The 10,121-nt window shown below is 44.1% G+C and overlaps 1 protein-coding gene across 1 annotated transcript; it reads left to right on the forward strand.

Annotated features, from left to right (window-relative positions):
• Positions 1–346: 346 nt before the first annotated feature.
• On the forward strand, positions 347–3,109 carry Mc4r (melanocortin 4 receptor). Its single transcript, XM_021626828.2, has one exon. The coding sequence runs from the start codon at positions 846–848 to the stop codon at positions 1,842–1,844; it is 999 nt and encodes a 332-aa protein (XP_021482503.1). The 5' UTR covers positions 347–845; the 3' UTR covers positions 1,845–3,109.
• Positions 3,110–10,121: the final 7,012 nt, after the last annotated feature.

The raw sequence follows: 10,121 nt of genomic DNA on the forward strand, positions 1-10,121 counted from the left end.
GCTGAACCTTCACTCACTCAGGGGCATCCTGGGCAGAGGGGCGGCGTCTGCTTTAGGAGCGCCTGACAGCGTGGTTTTCGTTTCATTTTACCCTCGCGCACACCTGCAGCAGCCCCGTCTCAAGAGGCAATGAGCCTGGCCAATTCCTGATGATTTCCGTGGTGTACAGACTGTGCTCTAACAAGCCACAGTCATTTTTCTTCAAACTTGGAAAGGAAGATCCAGTGTCTCGCGCTGCTTCTATCCCACCCCAGCAGCTCTGGCCACTGAGCTGGTGCTGCCCTGTAATCTATCTGGGCTGGGTCGCTGGCTGTCTCAGAACCACCGAGCAAGGATTGGTCAGAGGGAAGCAGAGGAGGAGCCATTCAGAACAGTTCCCCCCCACACCCTCCGTATAAGCGTGAGAAACCAGCAGCCCAGGCTGCTCTGGCTCACAGGGATGCGCGGGAAGCTGAACTTTGGAGAGGCTGCCGTGTGAGTGTGGGCGCGCAGACGCGGCTCCCAGCGGTTCGGAGCCCCTCGGGAAAAGGACAAGACTCCGAGTGAATAAGGGTAACGCAAAAGCGGCGGCGAGGAAAGCAAACCGGCGGACTGGAGAACTGAGAATGAGCATTCAGAAGTGCCAGCTTCTGAAGAGACGATGAGCAGAGCCGAACCCAGAAGAGACCAACAACTCCTTTGCAAGCTCTGCTGCTTCTGACCCCTGCTCCCAGCAGGCGCCGACTGCAGCCTCCCAACCTCCAAACACACGCACACACACAGACCAGGAGGAAATCGCCCGGGGCTTCCCTGAGCCGGGAGGTCGGATCGGTTGAGGAGGACTCCAACCCAGCTGCTGCAGGAGGATGAACACCACCCACCACCATGGCACCTCTACCTCCCTCCACCTCTGGAACCGCAGCAGCTACGGGCTGCACGGCAACGCCAGCGAGTCCCCGGGGAAGGGGTATTCGGACGGGGGATGCTATGAGCAACTTTTCGTCTCCCCCGAGGTGTTTGTGACTCTGGGTGTCATAAGCCTGTTGGAGAACATCCTCGTGATCGTGGCCATAGCCAAGAACAAGAATCTCCACTCACCCATGTACTTCTTCATCTGCAGCCTGGCTGTGGCAGATATGTTGGTGAGCGTTTCGAACGGGTCGGAAACCATCGTCATCACCCTGCTGAACAGCACAGACACGGACGCGCAGAGCTTCACCGTGAATATTGATAATGTCATTGACTCTGTGATCTGTAGTTCCTTGCTTGCCTCTATTTGCAGCCTGCTTTCCATTGCGGTGGACAGGTACTTCACTATCTTTTACGCGCTCCAGTACCATAACATCATGACGGTTAAGCGGGTCGGGATCATCATAAGTTGTATCTGGGCGGCTTGCACTGTGTCGGGCATTCTCTTCATCATTTACTCGGACAGCAGCGCTGTCATCATCTGCCTCATCACCATGTTCTTCACCATGCTGGTTCTCATGGCCTCTCTCTATGTCCACATGTTCCTGATGGCGAGGCTTCACATTAAGAGGATTGCTGTCCTCCCGGGCACTGGCCCCATCCGCCAGGGTGCCAACATGAAGGGGGCAATTACCTTGACCATCCTGATCGGGGTCTTTGTGGTCTGCTGGGCCCCGTTCTTCCTCCACTTACTGTTCTACATCTCCTGTCCCCAGAATCCATACTGTGTGTGCTTCATGTCTCATTTTAACTTGTATCTCATACTCATCATGTGTAATGCTGTCATTGACCCTCTCATTTATGCTCTGCGGAGTCAAGAACTGAGGAAAACCTTCAAAGAGATCATCTGTTTCTACCCCCTAGGAGGCAGCTGTGACTTTTCCAGCAGGTATTAAGCGTGCAAACTAGAAATCTGCAGTCGTTCTCACCCTGACACAAACTGACCAGTGCACTTTGCAACAGCTGCCTTTTCTGTGTAGTGCTTTGATTGAAAATATCTGCTGTGTAAATTTAAGCTTATGACTTTTGACATGAAAAAAAAGTCTAAATTTGTTATTTTTGATGTCATGCTACTTTTTGTTTGTTTGTTTGTTTGCCAGTGCTTCTTTGTGTTCTATATTGTGGGCACTATGCATTTACAAAAAATGAAACGCAAAGACACCCTTATTAAAAGTTTGACAGTGTCTCTTTCCTGTTATTTATCAAGATTCAACACTTGTTCTTTTTGTAGTAGCAGAAATCGGAGCCTTATTAAATACGTTCTCGGCTGTTTTCATGCATTACCCCACCGCACTGCAGAAGCATGGTTCCACTGCTTATGGGGAAGTGCTCAAAAACCAGATGCTTGATCATTAAATAAGTCAGCCCTATCAGTGAAATTTCAAGCAACTGAATAACAGATTTCCTGCTAGCCTTTCTGTTCAAATATACTGATGCGTCTCTTTAAATAAAAGAAAGAAGCAGCTACCGAGGAAAAAGTGAGATTTGAGTCATATGCAACTCTCCAGGATGGAGAGACTCATTGCCAAAGCCAACAGCCTCACAGTACAGATAGGCAATCAGTTGGGGGGAGGGGAAGTGCCCACTATTAAAATTAAAGTGTCCTGGCAAATCTAAACTGTCTATGCCATGCTGAAGTTCCCTATGCCAGATGATCCCCAACCATAAGTGACCAAACAGAATGAATCTTTCCAGCCTATTAACCAGGGATTCAGTTCTTACAGAAACATCCAGAAAGGCCACCTGAGAGGTGCAGCATTTCATAGAGTTGACAACAAATTTCATGTGGAGGGGACTTCCTGTTAACTTTCTGATTAGGTTTTTGGGCTGGTGTATCAGTGCTGAAGATCAAACATTTTAACTTCCCAAGCCAAATCCACATCACAAAACATTTTGGGACAGTGTTTGTAAATATTTAAACTGTGGAACTCTGTGGTGTTGGCACATTATAAGACGAAAAGAAGACACATATGGGGTCCTGGAAGATACAATAAAATACTCTGGTGTTCTTAGCCATATCTTAGGGATGAAAATACTTGTTTTTCTCCAAAATAATATCATAGGTATGGCCACTGAGCAACTGAGTCTGTGCTTTCTAGCCTGTGTATATTTTAAAATAAAAAGAAATAAAATGTAAGATTAGAAATAAACTTTCCTTTGATTCAACTGATAGTATCTCCAAATACTCACAAGCAGAGATACTACATAGCAGTACATCTGAATCAAAAGCTAAGTGTTTCACATATTAATTATAAGCCTGAGAAACATTTAGGGCGTTCATGTGCAAACACGCCTCAAAGCATGATGGGAAAGACAACTGTTTCAAGGTGACATCCTCTGAGCAACCCTGCCACCTATTTGTAAGATCAGCTGTGTTAACTTGCACACAGGTAGCATCCCATCCGCTTGTGTGCTGACATTCCTCCTAGAAGGAAGAGGGGAGGGAGTGTTGGGTCCTCATCTGTGTATCCACACACATTTCCCAGCCATTTGTATGAAACTTTGCTCTAACAGAACTTAGGGGCAGCAGTTTGTGTGCTGAGAAGGAAAGGGGAGGAGGGCACCATCTGTGGGGAAGCTGTCAGCCATGGTGGGTGAAGACTTGCCAGTGTGACTGCTCTATAGTCACCCACACAATCTTGTCAGTAACCCCTCACTCGTGCTCTGTAAGTAAGCCTACCAAACTCATTGGGTCCCCAGGGTAAACTGTGCTGGAATCATATGTGGGTCTGTGTTGGTCCCATATTCCTATATGGGAGGGGTAGACCTTGTTCACAGCAGAAGAAGGTAATTTTTACAGCAGCACCATTAACCAATGGAGCGTGGTTCTAAGGCTGGACTTGAACCACATCACTGTGCTTCTATTTTAAAACAAAAATGAATGGTGGGGCTTTTTACAACCAACCAAACCTGCTGAAGTTAAAATCCTAAAGGTCCATGGAGTAAAGGTTTCCTCTCCAGGGTGGCGCTACTGAGAAGGGGCAGAGTCTTTAGGAGATGGGACCTAGTTGGAAGATTTCCAGTCATTAGACTGTACTCTTGAGGGGTGTCGTGGGACTTTAGCTCATTGCTCTTTCTCTCTGTCGCTCTCTGAGGCAATATGAACGTTTTGGCTCCAGCAGGAGATGACTTCTCCATCATGATCTGCCTCACCACTGGGCCAGTACAGGATCAGTCAATCTTGTACTACAACCTCCAAAACTAGACCCTTGAACCCTTTTCATTTCATAAATTATCTCAAGTTTTTTTTTTAATGGTGATCATAAGCTGAGTAAGACATAGAGTCCCCCAAAATAGTTGTTCCCAGGTGGATTTTGTTCCCCTATTATTATTCCTTATTTCACACAACGATCCCAGAGAGACCCAGAGACTGTGGATATAAAGAGCATCGTGCGCACACTCTATCTCTGTAGCTCTGGTCTTTCCAACTGTTCTATTTCCTTTCAGATGGTATCTCAGACATTCATAGGGAAGTCCTGATTCTTCATGTCACACTTTTTTTTTTCTGGGCCAATCTGTAGTGGTCCCATTGGTTGTGGACCAGCTATGGGCCATAAGGCTCCCGAGTTGTTTACAGCACGCTGTGGGGCTTTGGTGTCTTCCCATGCTGATAATATCTCTTCCTAACTTGTTCTGCACTCCAGACCTGCCCTGGAGATATTCCCAATGCTATGCTAAAAAAAAAAAAAATCTAGACTTCTGCAGAGCAACAGCTCTTACCCAAGTGACCTTTGATGGCCATCTCATATCCATAGTGATACTTGGAGTTCCAGGTTCTCCAACTGAACTGTTGGGGGGGCATTGTGATGATCTTATAGTTAAAATTCTAGGCTCAGCAATATGTACTAATGGAGTGGGGAAATATAAAGAAAGAACTGAGGTGGAGATTTGGGGGTTAGGAAACTTGACCTGAGTAAAATGAAGACACCACAGTACACTGCCTGATAGAGCAGATGTGGAGGAATGCTTGCTTCAATTAGAGAACTTTAAATATATTAAGAACAGATAATTATGCCCCAGAGAATTAGGTGAAAAACTTCACAAATGGGGAAAGTAGATTGTGCTGTGTTCCCCCAGGCCTGCCTCTAAGGGGAACACACTGGGACAAGACATAAAATGTTACCCCGCCATGATACTTTGATTATACATAGATTCCCATTCCCTGAACAGGCCTGTACTTCAGTCTCAGTTTACTGACTGTTTCTGTATACCCTGCTTCCCATATTTTTACTTAAGCCCTTTTGGAAATAGGGATCTTATGCTCATATTTTCTCCACATGGAGTCTGATGTGCAAGCTAGACTAAAATACATCTAATACAAATCATAAATAAGAAATGTGCTTGATTCCTAGAAATGGTTCCCAGGGAGACCCAGCTTGAAATCTTCTCTGTCCCATCTATTCAATAGTTGAGACAGAACCTTCTTATAGTGTGACTGCTTAGCTGCATGTCCTTCCCTTACTGGATGGTCTTCAAGGCAGGATGGAAGGAGCCACTGAGTTTGATTGGAGAAGGAAATGAGTTAGGTGTTATAGAAGTATTGTTATCTTTAAAAACTCACTTATGTAAACATGTTCTTGTTTTAATCCCAAGCGTGGGATTTTAGTTTGTCCTTTAGTTTGTCCACAGCTGGTAATTGCCTCATGCAGGGATGTTGTCTTTGCCAGACAGAGTTAGTTGAATTCTGAGGACTCTGAGGGCTATAAATACGAGAGCCCAGAGGGAGAATGTGCAGCGGCTTGGAGGAGACAAAAGGAGGGCTGCTTGGTGCATTTGCTGGTTTGCCGGTTTCCTGGAGTGCTGGACCCTGACGACCGAGACTGTTGTTACCCTCAAAAGAACCCTATGACCTACTCAGAGGGAAGAAGTAAAGGCTTGCTCTATACCCCCTTTCCCTTCTAGCTTTCTCTCTCTCCTGCTGAGGGTTGGAGGATTGGAAGGGAGGTAGAAGCTTTAAGGAACCCCCAAATAAAGTAGTTTAAACACTAGTGCCTACAGTTAGGCTTGGCTGAGTCACAGGGAGGTGGTAATAGCAACCCGTAGCCATCCTTTAGAAATTACATAATTAGTAATTAGAGATATAAAATCACAGCTCAGGGACATCAGGTTGAGTTCTGCTACCTCTGACGGTCCTGGCCATTAGCAGGCATGGTGGAAGTAATCTTTAACAGTGCTCACTACAATATTGGTCCATATGGTGACAAAGTTAGGAGATAGAGCTGTTTGTCTCTAAGCACACTGCATGAATTAAACCTAACACAAATGAGAAGCTTCCTTGCCTCTGCCCCTTCCCCCATCACAGAGAGAACACTTATGGCCTCTAGTAAGCGGAAATCAAGGTATTTATTACTTTCTGTCTGCATCATCCCCTCCCCTCCCCCAATAAAACACCTCTCAGAAAAGTGAACCATAGGATACAGTCTACCGTATGAGCTTAAAGCATCTGACCATCTAGCAAACAGGATGAGGACATGAGCATCCTGGTGGAGAAGAAAATGAAAATGTATGGAGAAGAGCAAAAGAATGGAAGACTGCTTGCCAGACTGTGGATCAGTTATGTTAGCCTGACTGTCAAAAAATAACTAGGTGGCTTGAAAAATAAGTAAATAAATCCATAAAACAGCTATGCCTAAACAGAGACTTTAACTAGAGATCCACCTACCCTGACTGGTGCTCCAGAATTTCTCTGCGTGGAGACTGAAGAGACCATGTGTTTCAGATGAGTCGCAGGGGACCATCCTAAACCCTTTTTGAATAACTGTCGCCTCTCACTTGCATCGTGTCTGTCTTCTTGACATGTTCCTGGAGGGAAAGTCATTGCATTGGTGCGATTAGTGAACGTGGGCATTAGGCTGACTCCATCATGTAAGGGTCTCTTCTGTTTGCTGAAAAAGGAACAGGGTGAAGAGAACCCTTCCTGCTTATTACCAGTCCACTAACTGAGCATTATTCTAAAACCTGTTTAAAATCTGTAGGCTATTTTGTCCTTCAAAATTTTTCCTACTAGTCTAAAATGATATTTTACCAATGTTATAGAGTCTTAATTAGTGCCTCTTAGCTGGGTTTGTGCTTATTACGTCTTTCATATTTTTTTCTACTCAGTTTCTCCTGTTGTGACACAGTAATACAAAACAACAAAAGATGTAAACCAAAAATAAATGTAGATAGTCTCATTAGGCCACAGACTTAGCCCAGTATTTTGCTTCAAGGACTTGAGATAGGAACATAGCCTGCTGCACATAGCACAGATTGCCTGTCATCACAGCATCTTCCTGGGCAGAATACATATCTACATATCTACTGAAATCAAAGGAAAGTGGAAGAATGATACACTTGCTGCAAAAACAATGTGGCACAATTATCAAGGCCTCAGAAGCACACGTTCATCACAGGTCCCTATTATGCTAGCAGATAATAAAGGAATAAAGAAAATTCACACAAGTCAGTCAGTTGAAAGTACAAACACATGTGTGTTCCTGGAGTATTCCCAGAAAAAGAAAAATAAAGGTTTCCTCTAAAATAATCACTAAGAATTTAATTATAGCTTTATAGGGAACACTGAGGAAATGGTCACTGAAAGCATCAGTCTATCAAGTTGGTAAGAGTTTCTAGAGATAAATGAAAAAGGTTCACATTTGTCAACAAAGTGGTAGGACAACCAGTCCTGGGTCCTCTGACCTTCAAATGTCAATTGATCAGTTGCTTCCAAACGGTGTGTGGAATATGTATCATAAACTAAAATGTCTGCCTTTTGATTCTTGTCATTACAATTTATTGTAGAAGTGACACTGTCGGGTTAAGATGTTGCAAACCCCACACCTTCTGGAAACATCAATCTAAAGGCCACCGTGCAACATCCCATTTAAGCCCCCAAGCCCGAATGTTTATGCAACATTTCATTACTAGCCCACTGTAATATTTCTGATAGACAGGAAGTAGGGAAATAGCTCACAACAATTTTCTGGTATCTAACACACACATCCTTCTTAAATTTCATAAAAATTTACTGTATCACTGTTAGTTTGTGGGAAAAGAGTAAACATTAGTGAAATTACTTTAGACCAGATCAGCTTGTGTTTCCTGTACTGGGAATTGAGCTTAGGGCCTTGCACATGCTAGGGGTGGGGCTAACACCAAGCTATACTCCCAAGCCTGAGAGCGGATCTTAAATATTACTGTTACAGTGTCTAAGTAGATGTAGAAACTGCCCGCTGTCATCTCTCTCCTCAGAAGCAGCAGGAGCAGCTCTTGGCTCCGACCCCTCTCTGCAAATAAACCCTCGTTCCCCCATTCACAGGCACTTAGCATTGAAATGTGCTCACTTCTCTTTTCACTGTAAGATTTTGCTGCTAGTTTCCACATCATTAACTGCGCACCAAAACGCTTGCCTGATTTGTATCTTAAAGGAATAAAAGGCAATTAAATAAGATTAAGGATGTAGAGGGTCAACAAAACAGTGGCCAATATCTACAGCCACTAAAAATTACCACAATAATTAAATATAAGTAAGAAGTCATACTGTGAGTTGTACACAGTGGTCAACATGCTGAGATCTTGATTGAGTACATATGATGACTTAATTTGGATTTGACTTTATTCTGAATGAGTTCACTTAGATATAATAGATACAGGGGTACACATGAACTAGCACCAGGCAACTCCTTATCATCAATAATATAACTTGGTCTGAAATTTGCAGTATCAAAACCAATATTGCAGAAGGCTAATTAGAACGATAGTGCACCAAAAAAACAGAATGATCGATTAGCCTAATTTTAGAACCGGTACTCATTAACCTTTATGCCGTGGATTTTAAGTATTAATATAGAATGTTATTATCTCAATGGACATTGCTAAGTTACACCAAAGCTGTGTATGAGAAGAGAGAAAGAGAATCTCTCCGGACTTGATTATTGGTTCCAATCCCAGATATGCTGCTTACCAGCTCTGGGCTTCACTTTCCCAACCTTGGAAATGAGGATCCTAACAGTTCTATCATCATACATGTTGTCACAGACATTAGGAAATACAGATGTCTGTCTAGTATTGATCTAGTGCAGGGCTGCTTTCTACAAGCAGCTGTATTACCGGGACTAATCAAAGCGTACTCAATGGAGTTTCTGACTGCTGGTCCTACAAGGGCTGAAACAGTGGTAGAACGTGGACGTCCTGACCACCCAGCACGGAAAAACAGTGAGTGGTCACTCACATCTGTTCTCACCATCTCCCTTGCTTCCAAGAGGTGGGGTAAAAATGAAAGCAGCCCTTTCACTTTTAACAAATTGTTTTAAACATGCAGAAATGTGAACACTCCAAAAGCATCCAGTTGAGACACGCGTGGAATCTGGTAGGGAGCCAGGTGTGTTAGCGCCTTGCTTGTCTGATGTTAACTGGGGGATTTAGCGTGTGCTTTGACGCTATGCCCCACCCCTCCGTCGGTGTGGCATATATATATTCTTTCACACATGCAGTGATGAAGGAATACAACGCATTTGGTTTTTGTTAATGTTTTCAGCCAGCAGGAAACCAAGACTGTATTTTGCTTATGTGCTCTTGAGTGTGAACCATCTCTTCAGCACTTTACCAGTGGTTTTTGTTTTAATGTACATTAGTGTTTTTACTTGCATGTGTATCTGTGTGATGGTGTTGGCTCTCTTGGAACAGGAGTTACAGACTGAGCTGCCACGTGGGTGCTGGGAATTGAACCTGGGTCCTCTGGAAGAGCAGACAGTGCTCTTAACCACTGAGCCATCTCTCCAGCCCCACCCCCCCCAAGACTGTATTTGATGTAACAAATAAAGAATTCCTGAAGCCCATTTAGTGCTGCTGCTGCTGAGACAAGAGATGAGCTTTGTTCTAAGACAGAAATTGTCACATTTGGCCCTGGTTAGTGAAATTAATAATCACTGTTTATAATTACCTAATGTTTTCACTGTCAAGAGACACCGAGAGGATCCTCAAATATTAAGCCAAGTGGAAAATTCAGCAGCTTAGCTCATCATCTCTGCAGTGAGGTCTGGCCAGGGCCTCCACTGTAGATGCAAGTCATAGCTTGATACTAAACCTAACACTGCAGTGGGAGCCACCTCACTGTGAGACGCACATCACCATGGACCATAACCCAAAAGTGAAAACGTAAGAATAGTTTTGGTTATAATTGCACTAGAGAAAAA

This window comes from Meriones unguiculatus, chromosome 2, assembly GCF_030254825.1.
Source record: "Meriones unguiculatus strain TT.TT164.6M chromosome 2, Bangor_MerUng_6.1, whole genome shotgun sequence".
NCBI classification, from domain to species: Eukaryota; Metazoa; Chordata; class Mammalia; order Rodentia; family Muridae; genus Meriones; species Meriones unguiculatus.

What these genes read in the sequence shown, in the direction of transcription:
- Mc4r (XM_021626828.2), top strand. Translation starts at nt 846, where the DNA reads ATGAACACCACCCACCACCATGGCACCTCTACCTCCCTCCACCTCTGG.